Source organism: Aphis gossypii, chromosome 2, assembly GCF_020184175.1.
Source record: "Aphis gossypii isolate Hap1 chromosome 2, ASM2018417v2, whole genome shotgun sequence".
NCBI classification, from domain to species: Eukaryota; Metazoa; Arthropoda; class Insecta; order Hemiptera; family Aphididae; genus Aphis; species Aphis gossypii.
Genome location: NC_065531.1, coordinates 10,255,036 through 10,272,068, shown reverse-complemented (window position 1 = coordinate 10,272,068; position 17,033 = coordinate 10,255,036). Strand labels below are relative to the sequence as shown.

The following is a 17,033-nucleotide window of genomic DNA, read 5'->3' as shown; positions in this document are numbered from 1 at the left end:
TATATCGATGATCAAATATTATAATACAAACTCAATTCATTCTTATTTGTATGTTTGGGAAATGGAAAGAAGTATTTAAAAAGGAAAAATACGTAAATAGGCAACAACCGCTGTCCTGCCATCGTCGCAACCTTGTAAGTTTTAGCACTCGTAGCTAAGGCCTAAGACATGAATAAAATCGGATAAATATATATTAAATAATCGTGAATTGTGATGCGCTTTTTGCACTCGGCGCCGAGTCATTAGTATTCAGTGGTGGTCGGTGGACGGCTGATGAAGTGCGAGGCGCGACGGGGGACAGAAAGACAGCTGCTTGCTTTCGCGCTGCCCTCCCACAACGCCGGTACCAGGGGTTATCAAACCACAATGGTTATCGTTGCCAACATCCTTCTGTCGAGTTGAGAACGTCGAACAGACTAACGAGTAACTGAGCGCATGCGTAACACAGTGCACACGCCGCCGATACTGCTATTATTAATAATAATATAATAATTATTATTATTACCACTGTCTCACGCAGTCACGCCATTATTGGGCAATTGTCACTTGATATTCCCGTCGCGTTTCCAATACATAATTGTAATAATAACATTCATTCCTAATCTGATCGTTTGCCGGCCATTTCGATCGGTGATCACTAATTAATTATTTCTACGTTTCATTTTCCTTCTCAGCCGAGTTTTCACTTTTTTCCGGTTCCGATCGATCGGTCTGTTTAAGTGACTAAAAGTCGCCAACTCGCTAACGCTAATAATCGTCGCCCCGTCAACCAACCGACGGCGACACGACGAGACAAGCGTACCGCCGGAACATACCAGATTACCAGCTCGACTCGCGACCACTACTACCACTACCACTGTCAGCTCCCGCCGCCTCGCCATGTGCTAACGCAGTAACATACTATCACCACAGTTTGCCGTCCTAATCGTCGACCGTCGTCGTCGTCGTCACTCGTCGTCGCAACAGCAGCGCAACGTTATTACTCACCCCGGGCAACTGAAGCAGTGAGCAGCAGATACCGCAAACTGTAAAGCTGACGAGAATCGATCGTGCGCACACCCGGACGACGCAACCACTACAACGAAGAACCGTTCGTACGTACGAGCAGACGACACCACTGGTAAACCGATTTTCCTTCATATTGTTTTTACAATTTTTTTTCATTATTATTAACTACCGTTTTATGAATATTTGATTACTTATGTATTTGAAATATTTGAATCGCATTGCGTATTGTAATTTGTAATGCATCTCACAAAAACCCGTGACGTAATTTATTCGTCATCGCCTATATTGTTTTCTTCTATTACTATTATTAGGTATCGTTATTATTACCCCCGCTTGGTGCAGGTATTATTCCCTATTTTTCGTCGCGATACGCAGACGTTATAAATAATATATTTATTGCCACCGCCGTCGTGTATTTGTTTAGATTCAGGTCAACCGGTATAATAATGCGCTCGACCAGACTACTTACTAACATTTGTACCCATATAAGGTTGGTAAATTTGTTTCCCGGTGTTCGGCGAGCGTCTACGACGATTTTAATCGTCCTCGCGATTTCCCTATTAGAAATGTTCACCCGTCACTATATTATTTAAGAGTAACTCTTCTAGAATTTATATTGAAACTATTCTCTTCAAATACAAGAAGTGCATTGCGTATTTGTAATTTTATATATTTCTAGCTTTGAAAACATTTATGACTTTCATATTTTACAATCTCTTACATTAATTATTGACTCATCCAATATTTTTAATTTCTTCAATAAAAATAATTAGTTTTTGTAGGTATTAAATCATTAAATTATTAAATAGATAGTTGTATCATAATTTCTTCTCAAAATCTATATATTTTTACTTACGAATTCTTTAAATTATATATTTTACAATAAATACCTATGTCTAAAACATTGACATTTTTGGCACCTTCTAGTTAATAGGATATACTAAAACTGTATATGTTTATAAGTGTACTGTTTCTTTTTATTTTTGGCAAAGTAGCAAAACATTATTTGTTAGTATTTTAAAATGTTATTGACCTAATTAAAATTATTTGTAATAAATTAGGTGCCTATTTATAATTTTTATTTTTATAATATTTATGTTATAAATCATGAAATTAAGTCTTTATCATTCTTAATTAGTAAAATTATAGTATTATTGGTAGGCAAATATAAATTTTATGTTTTAACAAAATATTGAATTTATTGTATATTTTATATTGATATTAACCTTTTAAATTTTCCAAAACTTTTTATTAAGTAGTAGTTTATTTTAAATGCCTATTTATAATTTATATTAATTATTAAACATTAGCTATTAATTATTGCTGTTAAGATAGTTTACAATGTCTTAACTATTAAATTCCTCACAGATTTGTCATACCTAGTCTGGCTAGTCTAGTTTTTAGTTATATTAGTTAATTATTTACTTCATTTATAGCGTATTAGTTATTATTGTTAATACCTACTATATTGTCTGTATTTAATATAAATTAAATACATTTTATAATTGAAAAAAGAATTGTATTAATTTACCTATAAAGGTACAGATTATAATTCAATAAAATATAATAACTAAAATAGTATAAACTTAAATAATTTCTTCTCTTTTTTTTTTTATTAAAAAAATGTATTTATATTTCAGGAAAAAAGAAAATATTTTGTTTACGACTTCTCATTTTCAATCTGTTTTTGTCACATCCAACTGGTATGTATTTGTATTATCAAATTATTTTTTTGTATAATTATGATTGAATTACATTGTAGTGATTTTTAAGTTTTTCATTTTATATACAAAATATTAATAAAAATAATTAGGTAATAAATATTTTTTTACGACTGCCTATATTTTTGTTTTCATTAATTTGCTTAAAATACGTAATACTTTAAAAAATGATTTAACTCTGTAGTGTTTTTTCCAACTCAATGACCTCATCTATGATGTCATTTTCCCCCCAAGTCACGCTGTAAGCATCTGGTCATGCTAAATTCCTTGTGTCCTTTGTAGTGATTAGTTGAATGACTATGAGACATCATCTAAATAATAAACATTATTATTGTTTTTCAATGTTTTTATACAGTAATTTTTGAACTAAAATGTATTTTAAAATATAATCGTTAGTGTCATGAATGAATACATTTTTGAAGATATCAATTAGGTAATTATTTTAATAAGTTTTGTTATGAGTAGATACCTATTTTAACTAAATTAAAATTTTAGGAATTTTAAAATTAATATTAGACTATATTAATTAATTTCACAATTCATTCATAATTTTTTATTTTGTATTTTGAGACATTTTTGTTTAATTTATAATTTTTATTAAAATATATAAAATATTTTTTTTTTCTAGTTATTTGTGGATATTATTCAAATATTTGAACTGATTTTTTGGTAATTTTGCGTAGAAAATAAATTGTATTTATAGAAAATATATTAATACATTTTTAAAACCAAAAACTAATAAATTAACATATACTTATCATGAAATATGTAATATGTAAGCATGTGATGTAATTTATGTGTATATTTTTTTTATGAAACCTTGATAAAAACAATATAGATATGTAATAATTCTTTCTCAGCAAGTTTAAAAATGATTAAACATCAACTGGATATAACTGATATAACTGGACAATAATGATCAAATTATATTATATTAAATAATTATTCACTACTTTATGTTCAAAGAAAACACAAGGAATTTTTGCTAATTTTAAAAGTACTTCTAAAATCAACAATATGTACCAGAATTCAAACTTAATACTATATATACATTATATTATTATCTTTGATATACCTTCGTTAAAAAAAAAAAAACTATAATAGGTAATTAATAAAAAAAAAAACAAATAACAAGTTTTAGTGGTAAGCCATTAATTTCTAATTTATTTGCATATTCCAAGAATTTATGAATGCTAGAGGCTTAAATAATATAAAAATATACTATGCAATATAACTATTGCTTTTTTTTAGACAAATTATAAAGTATAAAAACATTTTAATTTAGTGGAGTCCCAAGTAACAACTAGTTAAATTTTTACTTGTTTATTAAAAAAAATATATCATTTGATAATAGGTATATTAAACAAATTAATTTTATTGTTGACAAGTTTTTAAGATACTTAAATATTTAAATCTATTTTTTTACTGTAAAGAATTTTAAAATAAATAGGGACACAGTTTTTCTCTAGATGACTTCTCTGAGTAAATGTTACAATCATCTAGGGCTTTTACTGCTCTTACTAATTCTTTCCTAACTTCTTGGTTATCTGCTCCTTCTATTCCTTGTTATCCCATTTATCTCATTTAAATATAACCTTACCTATCCTACCCATACAATTTTGATTCATTTAAATTTAGCTTTAAAGATAAAACATTTGTTATATTATTTTTATTTTATGTAGGTATATGTTTATGCTTTCAAACTAATTGTGTTATTTGTTGATTATACAGTGGAACTTTGATAACTCGAATCAGTTGGAGGTAAAAAAAAATTTGAGTTATCGACAATTTGACTTACAGAAAATATATATTATAAAAGAGGGGCCAAGCATTCTTTCGAGTTTTTAAAAATTGGACTTATAGAGGTTCGAGTTCTCGATGTTTCACTGTAGTACTTTTATAATTTATAATAATTTATTTAGTATTTACTACTTTAAATGTAGATAATATATATTATACAGGAAGTTAATAAATGTTTAGGAATCAGAATTTGATTAATTATCAATATTTGGATATTTTCCATTATCTCTGCCACCCACATATTTCAGTACATTTTTTCAATTTCAATGAGTGTATGATAATCCATATGACTTATCCGAAATAGTTTTTTTTTATAACAAATCATAAATTGTTTTTGATTTAAACTACTAAAACAGTTATCACTATTGGAACTAAATATATATGTAGACTCTGTGATCCATCTTCTTGCTTAACTGGGGATAAATTGACTCAATAAAAATGATTAGCAGAAACAGAAAAAATCCAATATAATAAAACGTTTTTTTATAATCAGAATAACAATTAATTGTTAATTCTGTTTTATAAATTCACTTTTTGTTAAAGAAATATGTATTTTATAAGACTACATTTTTACTGTATAGATAAACGTGTCTTTATTTTATTATAATATTAATTTTTCTAATACACATTTATTAATTGCTAATTTAATCATTATTATCATCTTATATCACCTCATCAATAATACAATTTAAGTTAAAAATAATTTTATTCAATTTGTATTGTATAAATAAATAATGTACATTAAATATGGTATTCTGTATAATAACTTTTGATAAGTAACTCAGATATGAAATAATAAAATGTAAAGCAATTTAATATTATAATCCAACTAGAACTTAAGTTAATTCATTATTAGGTACCTAATGGTTTATTTAGTATTTATTTTTACTTGTCCAATTTATTGTTACAAATTATAGTGTATTCAAATTGCAGTTGAATAATTATTAACATCAGATATCAAACTAATTTGTAATTGTTTTTTGTTAGGATTTATTTAAAATTAGTAGGTACAATATTAGGTTTGGTTCATTATTTTGAAGTAATTTTGAAGATAAAAGTTATATCAATGTGTATTGTTAATTGAACTGTATTTTTATTGTTTCATATTAATCTAAGTCCCAATTTTATTATTATTTTTTATACATACGTTTCTAATTTCTATTATGAACAAATGATACCAAGACTTACATAATTTTTTTTTTTTTTTACAGATATTTTAAGCAGTTTTTGGAAATTTCTCGCAAAGAAAATTTTATTAAGTCATTAACTTAGTTTAATGTACTAGGTTATACCTACCTTTTTTCAAGATTTAATTTTAACGCACACTAAATACAACATCAAATATGTCTTCTTGGCAAGATTATGTTGACAAACAACTTATAGCTTCTCGATGTGTTACCAAGGCCGCTATCTTAGGTCATGATGGTACAGTATGGGCAAGTTCAGAAGGATTTAATGTTACCAAGGAAGAACTTAGCAGACTAATTGCTGGTTTTGAAAATCAAAATGTTTTGGCTGCTTCAGGTGTAACGCTAGCTGGTAGTAGGTTTATTTATTTGTCTGGTACTGATAAGGTCATTAGAGCAAAGCTGGGTAAAGTAGGTGCACACTGTGTGAAGACCCAACAAGCTGTAGTTGTTTCATTATACGAAGACCCCATTCAACCACAACAAGCTGCCTCTGTTGTTGAAAAGCTTGGTGATCATTTGGTTGCTCATGGATACTGAATGTGAATTGCAAAAAAACATGAATAATGTGGCTTCAAAAAATGGAAGATATTTTCAAAATTCAGAATATCAAGAACAACTAAAAACTATGTGTTATGGCATTTAATATATTACATTAAAATAACCTAATTTCAATTACACCCAATAAAATAAATGTTTATTATTTTGGGAGAAATATATTAGGTATATATACTATTTTATTTTTATTTTTTATTTATTTTTTTAATGGAATACCAAACAACTATTTCATTATCTTTTATTTCTGATAAGATTTTGATCCGCTGCTTGGGAACTATAGATTTGTTTAACATTATCATTGTTGTACACAAGTCTCAGATACTATTATTACTACCTAACAAAAACTAAAAATTAATTATCCTCATAATTTTTATACAAAATTAGTGATTCTATTAAATATTATCTGTACATTACAATTAATTTGATTATAAGCTATTGCTAATGGTCAAATGTATGATTTAATTAACTATCATCAGTTTTTTTTTTTTTTTTAAACATCCTTGATTTGTGTTTATATTTTTCTACTATTATATTATATAAATATAATTAAAGAAGAAATCATATTTTCTTTATTTGTAATGTTTTTGCTTTATACTTGTTATGATTTGCACTTTCTACTGTTCGATTTAGAAACAGTATTTAGTTAGATATTTATTCAAAACTCCATGACTTGAACAAAAAAATAGTATGTACCTAACAATTAAGTGTTTTGTAATTTGTTTAATATTTAATTGGCTGTGTGGTATCTTTATTTATGTTTATTAATTATTTTTTAAAATTTCTATAAGCAATAATAAACGTATAGCTTTTTATACCGATTTACGTTCCCGTGGCTACCAAGTAAAACAATTATGAAAGAAATATTGTATTGTATAATATATTGTCAAATATTTTTTTTATTATAACCAACCAATAAACAAATATTTATAGAACATTTTAAACATAGCTGTACTTTTTTTTTTTTAATTATAATTTACACAATCATCCTTACAAGTTAATATCATAAATCATATATTTTTATAAGTTAGATTGATTGAGTTATTCAATTATATTACTATATTGATGAACTTTAGAGTTTAGACCTGGTGGTTTTCATAAAAGTTAATTATTATGCAAACATAATGATAGATAAGCGCATTGAACTCTTGCACTTTTTTATATTATCATTTTGTTTAAATATAATAACATTTATTTTTCTTTGAATAGAATTCTTACCAGACTGAATATATTATAACTATTTATTCAATGGTTTATTGAATGCATTTTACCAACACAATAATTAGGATCTAAAAAATGGATAATGAGTTAGTAGTTTAATAATTCATTTAATTAACAGTTTATTTTTCAGATGTATTGATAGGTATTGTAATATAGGTGGACATTAATATTAAATTGGTATGTATAGTAGTCGACATATTGAAACTTATATAATACTTACTAGACACAAATATGTTTCTTTTTAGGTTCCTTTATAGTATGTGATGAAAAATAAAAAGAATTAGTTATACTGACTGTGAATTTAAGAAGTACCTATACATTGAGGTAGCAAGAATAAAATAACCAAAGAAAGTATTTTCTATAATTGATACTTATACTAATACTGGAATACTTAATGTTTACAGGTATCCTTATCCAGAATAGATAATATGAACACAATACATATTATGAATTGAATAATTTAAAAAACAGTAGGAACTTTATGGGTAGTAATTTAATTATTCATAGTTATTAGTTTTTATTTAAGTAGAGACGTTTATTTAAATTGGACAAATTCATAAAATATTGGATAGTATTCATAATCATAAATACTTTATTCCAATATTAATTGTAGAATTGATAAATCCATAGTGACACATTACCTACTCTTTAATTGTTACAGTTTTAAACTACACTTTACATTAGCTATGTATTATTTTATTAACCACTGTTTGAATTATTACTTACTTTAATGTAAAAGGTTTATGCCCTTGAATGTTATTCATATCTTACCTTCATTTGACTATAACTGGAACTGACATTTTTATGTTTACGAAACAACTATTTCTGACCTTGGAATTCAATATAATATGATGACCAAGACCAACTATATATTATGTTGTACATATAAGCTGATTTAAAAGGCTTTCAGCTTTCTTTGATAATGAAATACATATTGCACAATTAGCTACTATTTTTAAAAACATATTATTTTAATGTACAACAGGTTATCTTAACAAAAAAAATGAAAAATAGGTAATTTCTAATTACTAATTGCTACTATGACTAAAATGATTCGGTAGGTATATTATACTGACGGTTATTTTTGGATTTTGAAGATTGAAGGTAGTTTAAATTAAAAATAAGAAAATAATTAAATTATCAGAATTCAAATTGCAAGTATGCAGTAGATATAATTTAGTAATTACTAGGTTTATCAAACATCCAATTAGTATTTAGTAGGTATTCAATATTATACTTAACTATAATATCTACACTATTTTAGTAGGTACACCTACCTTATACCTATAATTTATAAGCAAAAAAAAAAGAAAGTAAAAAAAAGAAATGGTAGGTATACTACTATACTAGGTAATTACAGCAATAGGTACCTACCATAGAATAAATTTTATTTATCATTTATTCTCCGTAATACTATAAAATGAAATACCATGTTTTAATTTGTAAATACATTGATAAATTATAAAATTTAGTTACATAATAATAATTTGAAAGTGTAAAATATGTAGGTATTCAACTAAAAAACTTCGATTACAACTTAATATTTATATACAATTCGTTACATAAAATATATTACGTTAAATAGCGTTGAAATGTATATTGTTAAAGGTAGGTAATAAATATGTTCTATCATAATTTTTAAATTACTATTAATTATAAAATAATTCAAAATTTTAATATTGATTAACAACTTACATTTTAAGTAAGCTCATCGATTTTTAATTTTAATTGATTTTGAGAAAGGGAAACCAATTGTGGACGATGGGCTGATTGAGTAAATGTCTATTACTATATTATAACTAAATAGGCCTATTTAAAATAATTATCTTAGTGTTCTAGTAAGTACTAAATATTTAATGACTGAAATAAATTATCAAAGGAACTTTTTATTTTCTATTGAACTGAACACTTGATAACGAAATGTACTGTAATTATAATAATATATTATTTGCGAATATATTATTAGTATTTTATTATGATTTATTATTTATGACGGTATCATGATAACGTCAATAAAAAATAACTAAGTATAAGTATCTATTAAGTAATAACAATTATAAAAGTAATAAAATGTTACTGATTTTAAAGTAATTTATATTTGGATAATACTGTTGTGCATTAAATTAAATTTTATAATTTGATATAATATAATATAGGAAATAATCATTTTTGAGATATCGTAATGACTTCTTATATAATATAATTTTAGATTAATTCGATGTATAGATTCCTATAATATTATATTTGAACAATTTTTTATAGTCTACCTAAAATACTTGGTGACTATAGACTATAGTGCTGCAGGTTATTGATGATATTATAGTTTCCCTTTTGGAAATATTAACTTTACTCCTTAGAGTAATAGCGCAGTTATCTAGATAGTCGTAGTCATAAGTAGGTATCTACTGAGTAATACTTAAAAGTCTAAAGTTACCTTCTCTTTAATATTAACTAAGGGGTACTTACTACTTACTAATACATTATATAATATATCTATTATCTATACACAGTTATAATACTTAGCCACCTAGATAGTAGGTATTTTGGAACACGGATTTATTTATAATTTATAAACGTCTATTCGTTCATAATTTAGAATAGGTAATAATTATATTTGGCCAATAGCTATGGTAAATACTCAAGTCGGAGATTGGATATTGTTTGGACAATGACTTATTTAGGGGCGGTGGTAAACTCTCCCGGGTCAACATTATGGATCAAAATTATTCAAAATTCAAAGTTGCAATAAACCAAAAAAAAAAAAAAAAACCAAGTAAAAAGTCATAAAAATAATAAAGAAAAAAATATAGCTTAAAAAATATTAGATTATAAAGTGTTTTAAAACCTGTGTTTCTAGACTTCCTACTACCTATCAAAAAAATTTAATTAAAACAGAATTATTTTATCATAGGTATCTACGTATATTTTGTATATTAGATTTCTTTCATGAATTTTTATTTTTTTATGATTATATTTATTTTGACTATAATATTATAGCTCATAGCAGCTAAATATATACATTTATATTATTATTATTATATAATTAACTATTTTTAATTAATGAAACTTAAATGTATATTAGATTTATCTTATGATTTTTATTAAATTAAATTAGCAGTACTGAAGAACCGGGAGAGTTTACAATCGCCCTTATTTTATTTAGTGTATATTTTTCTCTATAACTAATTCATATTTTTGGCATAGGAAACAAATGAGAAAAATTCGCACTTAAAAATACATATCTAGCACATAGCCACCAGCCACCTAGTTTCTAGGTAATCAAGGTGATCCTAGGGCTGGTTATAAGAGTAGGCACAAGCCTACGGAGGTAAAATTTATATTTATATAGAGGCGGCATATAAGAAAAAATTATAAAACAAGAGGAGGCAATTTTGATCTTTGCCTACATACAAAAATTTGCTTGCACCAGCCTTGTAAGGTAATATATAAGCAAGTATTACCTACACTCTACAACTACCAGCTAACCTAACAGGGGCGGATTTAGAGAAGTGGTGGCCTCTGGGTATCAAAAGAGTGGGGGCTTCCTGGTCCAAAAACTATTTTCCAAATAAAATGAACAATTTTTTTTCAAAGTAGATTCCAGGTTATATACAAACATGGCAACTTTCGACGGGACGGCGGGGTGAAAGTGCATTTGTAATTTGAAAGGTTTTTTTTCCGAAGTCACTATTGTGGAGGCCCCGGGGCTATTGCCCCGGTTACCCTCCCCTATATCCGGGACTGATTACCTATATATTATGTTCATACTTCATTCTCACACTATTTACTTATTACATCACAATATGTTAGGTATACATACGGTTTACACGCCAGTGCTTAATGCTTATTTAAACAAAAAAAGTCAAAACTAAATAATAATTACCTATTGATTATTTTCGTGAAAATCACTACCCAGTGACTTACATAATATTAAATTTTTTTAATAATTTTTTTTGGAACAAAGTTCTTTGTTTTTAATTTATCAGGAGTAGATATTTTAATTATAATTAGCTATAATTTTTTTTTTTTGGTCTAAACACAACTCGTATAATATTATTGTGTCATTTGTGTACCTAATGTAATATGGTACAATGTATAATTAACTAATTAAACTTGGTACTTAACGTTATTATTAAAACTTCACAGATAGTAAATTTAAAAAAATATTACAAGTATTAACTATACTTTTATTTCTATTTTTATAGATGTATAATGTGTATATATATATATATTAATAACATGTGGTAATAATTACAATATACCACAGTGGTATAAAAATAAAAAAATTAAAATAACAAGTAAGTATATTAAAATAATATGCAAATTTTATAAATAAAACTATAATTATTTATAAATGTATATACTATAATATATATATATATATATATATATATATATATATGGGGTGAATGAGTGATAATATAGTGATAACATAGCATTCTTACTTTTTAGTATAATTCTAAGTTTAAACTTTTTAATTAGTTACCTATGTTTTAAACAGTGTATGAACAACATGATAATAATAATATAACTTACCTACTTATGGATCTTATATTCTTATCGAGATTTTTAATTAAAAATTTGAGTGAATTACATTTACAACACAAGGTATTAAAATATTTAATGTGATTCATAGCTGTGGTCTGAAATTGGTAAGACTATCCTTAATTCCTAATTAGTAATAATTTGATAAGAGTATTTGATTTAAATATCTATTATAAATGCTATACATTTTACAGACATAACATTCGTGTTTAGTACTTTAATTCAGAGACGCCCAACCTTTTTGTAGTTAGTGGATCAAAATATATTGAGTAGAAATTTGACTATATGCGATTATAGGACATCTAATTTAAAAATGTAATGTAATACTGCTAACTAAATAATATATTGTCATTGTTTGACTAATTTTCTTATTTTTAATTGATCTACATTTAAAAAATATAGATAAAAATATAAGTGTACTTAAATATAACTGGTAATCATAATGGGCTGGTACATATTGTATATCTATTATGAAAATAATACAATATTTTTTTGTATATTGTATTTTAGTTAAAAATTTGCCCTAAGCTCCACATGATTCTTTCAAATTTATCCGGTATAAAAAAATATAATATGTTTAATTGATTGTAACTTATAAGAAATAATCATCAATTTTCATAGTATAGTTTTTTTTTTTTTTAATAATAGCTTTATTTTATAAAAAATTACATCACTATTAGGTAAATTTTGTTATTACACTGGATACCTACTTCTATAAATTAAAATAAATTTAATAGGTACTATATTATTTAATCTATGCTAATACCTACTATGACAATAAAAATAATTAGATTAGTTGTCTCCTTTTATTAATAATATTTTTGAAAATGCATCTTTAAAATTACCTTTTAAAAATAAAGATAGTTAAGTTTAAACTATGTGAATAATTACATTAGTTAAATTTATGCCTAACTAACATTATGCATAAGGACTTTTAAGCTAGTATAAGTTCATCAATAATCAGTAAAAAAAATGTTATTAGAATTATATGTATTAATATCATAATTTATTGTAATAGGTATTTATTTGTGGCAACACCTACCTATGGGGTTAAGCAGTGATTCATAGTTAAAAGGGTTGCAACCCTTTTTACCAGCTGCATTAATTCATTCTAAATACTAAAAAGGGTGCAAAAAATCAAAATGGCTCCTATACACTAAAAAGGGGTAAGTCAACCCTTCCTCCATATCATATAGTATAAATGGTTTTTTATGTATTTTTTTATGCATAGTGTTGGTATAGCTGTGCTTGCAGGGCATATGTTAGCGAGTGCGCACCATCAGACTGAATCGCATATCATTGGGGAGTACAGACTTACTGTGCGCAGTAAAGAAAAAAAAGGGTAAATAGCCTTTTATTTTTTAGCCAACCACAGTGCTTCATGCAAAGGAGTCCAAAGGGTTCCTGTCGTCCGCTGTAGCCGTACAATACCGATAGTAACGCTACAGTTGTGTTTGTGTGTTCGACAAACGTACATGTTGTGGTTTCAGTTAACTATTTAATTTTTTTTTATTATTTAATAAAATGTGTGTTTTCAAATTATTAGAATTTTATAGTGTTTAATTCATACATATATTTTATTTTTATTTTTATAATAGCTAGCAAAAAGGATTAATTAATAAGAATATGTATAAAAGAAGATGGACTGTAATGGTATGAAAAGTGTTTAATAAATATCATTACATTTATAACTTTAATTTTGTTAACCATTAATTTTTTTAATTATTTCTAAACTGAAAAATGATAATTTAAGACATTTTTTTTTTATTAGCAAAGCTTTTTAATATTGTTTTTTGAAAAATAATATTGAATAAAATTACTTTGCTTTTTATTTAATTAAATTCATTTGGCATTTTATACAGCATAATATAATTGAAGAAAACAATTATTTTACTAGGCTTAAAATATTTTCTATAATGATTTGGGAATAAAAGTATTCACATTTATTTATTTGTTGGTATTAAAGTATCTATAGTTGTTGTATTAAAATTATAATAATTAGTTATAAATTAAAATCTAAATTATTTTAATTCAGTTAACTATTTAAATTATAATTTTAAACATATTATATTTTAAAATATTAATATTTGTAATTTTATGATAAGCTCTTTTAATTGTTTTTAAAAATCTTATCTAGTAATGCTATAATATTATGAACAGTTTTTAGTTATTAAAATGTCATGAAATAAAAACAGTTTGATAAAATAAATAAAATAATATTATTTAATGTTAGAATTTAAATAATTTTTTTATTATATATATTTTAATCCTTTGAACAATGAGATGTTTTTTTTTATTAATTATATATATATTATGTCCATTAAATTAAATTAAATTTAAAAATAGTCATTATTAGTATTCTAAAATAGTTTTTAATTGTAAAATCTAATAATCAATAATAATTTTTTGTCTATCTATTAATTATTAAAAAAAAAAAAACTATTTTCTATGTAAATTTGTTGTTAGCGCTATTATTTTAACTTAACTTATAAATAAACTTATACATAAATGATTTTTTTTTAAAATAATTTTATTATTTTAATTGTTTTAATAGATATGTTTATTGCAAAAAATGCGCTTAAACTTTGGTATTTTTGGTTAGTGGTATTATTTTTAAACAGTGTTTAATGTTGATGTCAAATGTATAATGAACTATTTTTTCAAAATTTGGCTCTGTGGCTTTATTAAATTTCTTAATGCCACCAAAACATATTGTTTATTAGTTTATAATTTTATAGTAAAGTATTAAAAAAATAAAATAAAATATTTTCTTGTCTTACTTTTATAATATATAAAGCTAAATTTTAAATAAGAAGTTATATCAAAAGTTAAATTAACAAATATTACTGTTGATAGGACTTAGTTAAATTTAATATTCAAAAAAAGTTTATATTGTATAATCATATTTTTTTTTTTACTAAATGTACATAATTTATACCTATGATATTTTAAGAACTTAAAAAACTTTAGTAATAGCTAATAAGCATTAGGATTTATTTTGTGAATAATTTGGATTATTAGTATAGGATTAAAAATAGTACTGTATTTACTATTTAGATACCTATTTGAAAAGTATGTACCTATATGAGAATGAACTTAAAATATTCACATATCAGTTTCTTAATAAAAACAAAATATTAAAAATTGTTGAAAATCATTATTGTTAATTTACTAGTTTCAAAATAGAGCAATGGTGTATTATTTATTATTATTAATTTAAAAGAATGATATAGTCATTGACAGATAAATTGAGACGGTGGCGGGGCGGCGCTTTTCAGTGTATCCCAAACTAGTCACGATGTGTAAAATTTATGTATAAATTATAATAATCTATCTATGTACAAAAATAAATATATATTTATTAATATATTATTGGTAGTAACATTGAAATACGGACGACCCATGGTTTTTCGTTATTACGCCGCCGTAGCCGTCTCAATTTATCTGGCAATGACTGTAATTTATTGTATGGAAATAAGTAATAACTAATGGTCATGTGTTGAAATTGAACCCTGTTTATTAGGCCAGTAAATATATGATTATTTTATTATTGCAAATATTAATTAGTACCTATGTAATAGGTATCAGATTTTTAATTATCGACTTACTTAATAATTGCCCTAATCAAAAATTGTTAGACAAATAATGTGAATCCTATAAATTTTTATTCATAATTCTTGTTAACAGTGTTATAAGTGATCTATAGTTTTTTATATTAGTATGTACTTGATACTAGTCTATTCAAATTTTTAAAGTAAACTTTATTAATTATTAATTTATGAAAAAACATGTTAGGTACATAAAATATTCATAGAAATTAATTGAAAAAAGGTTGTTGTACAAACAAATTATTATTAAATTAATTAATCACAAAATGTTGCTTTTGTGTCATTTGAAAAATCATCAATAGACATTAACCAAAATCCTTTAATGGATAATATGTAATATATTATCACTATTATTCATTTTGCAACCTCCTTTCAAGCAAAAGGAATGCACCATTGATATAAATGACTAAATTTAATAACTAATTGTATTTATCGCTGTGTGGGCTTTGATTAGTTAAATAATAAACTATGGTAGATTGTTTTAAATATCAATTCACAATTAATAGATCACAAAAATTATGGTTGATTGCTTAAAATACTGTTACTTAATAAAATACTCGACTTGTAAGTTAATAAATAAGTAAAATATTTAATTATAATACCTTAATTTATAATATTTAACAGTTACTGTATAACATAGGATAAAAGTTTCCAAACTGTGGCCTGCAAACAAGTTTTATCCGTCCCTTGAAAAGATTATGACCAATTACAATATATTTATAATATCTTAAATCATTATCACATGCACTCTCATAATACTCTATACTATGTGTTGAATATTACATATGTTGGGCATGGTATATTTAAATAATAAAATCTACTAAGAGCTTATGTTTTTATATGGTCCTCATATAAAATAATATAAAGACCCCTGATATAGAATATGGATGATTTTTAAAGGTTTTGTAGATTTAGACACCTATCTTATGTAGTCATGTAGGTATTTAGGTTGCTTTATCAGCTTTATGTATAAAATATCTAATAGACATAATATTTCAATACTTCAATTACTTTTGTATGTCAGTTGGATTTATTACCTATAATCATGGACATATGTGTATATTATTCTATCAGTAAATATTAAGGAAAGTAAAGGTATTTGTAAATTTAAATGACGATGTGATCATATTAATCTACAATAAATAGGTAGGTAATCGTTAACCAACTTAAACTATTTTTGCATCTAGGGATTATTGTAGACATAAACACTATACAATTAAAACCATACCATATCAGTTACAAAATACCTACAATGTTGGTAAAACCAATACAATAACATCATAGAATAAAACAATTACTTTTTGAACACTTACTTACCTAGTTTGATGAATTCAAATCTCAAGTAGCCAAATACCTAGGTGGGTTAAATACCTATATTGAAACGGTAT

The 17,033-nt window shown here is 24.8% G+C and overlaps 1 protein-coding gene and 1 long non-coding RNA gene across 7 annotated transcripts in view; both read left to right on the top strand.

Annotated features, from left to right (window-relative positions):
- Window positions 1-492: 492 nt before the first annotated feature.
- LOC114130072 (profilin-like) lies at window positions 493-7,215 on the top strand. 2 transcript variants are annotated; one of them, XM_027994966.2, is made up of 3 exons: window positions 493-1,120; window positions 2,649-2,711; window positions 5,741-7,215. In XM_027994966.2, exon 3 carries the CDS (start codon window positions 5,873-5,875, stop codon window positions 6,254-6,256), a length of 384 nt encoding a protein of 127 aa, XP_027850767.1. In that variant the 5' UTR covers window positions 493-1,120; window positions 2,649-2,711; window positions 5,741-5,872; the 3' UTR covers window positions 6,257-7,215. The 2 variants fall into 2 exon arrangements, with proteins under 2 accessions (XP_027850767.1, XP_027850768.1); XM_027994967.2 differs by lacking the exon at window positions 493-1,120 and adding an exon at window positions 1,309-1,498.
- Window positions 7,216-11,925: 4,710 nt separating this feature from the next.
- The window catches only part of LOC114130074 (uncharacterized), a 55,097-nt gene continuing 49,989 nt past the window's right edge, over window positions 11,926-17,033 (top strand). For 4 of the 5 annotated variants that reach the window (XR_007603900.1, XR_007603899.1, XR_007603902.1 and 1 more), the window contains exons 1-3: window positions 11,926-12,144; window positions 13,056-13,203; window positions 13,269-13,690. This is a non-coding gene — a long non-coding RNA (uncharacterized LOC114130074). The remainder of the gene's footprint in view (window positions 12,145-13,055; window positions 13,204-13,268; window positions 13,691-17,033) is intronic. The other variant, XR_007603901.1, reaches the window with a different exon arrangement.

Bases quoted from the DNA above. Each gene is read 5' to 3' on its own strand.
- LOC114130072 (XM_027994966.2), top strand. From the start codon at position 5,873: ATGTCTTCTTGGCAAGATTATGTTGACAAACAACTTATAGCTTCTCGA.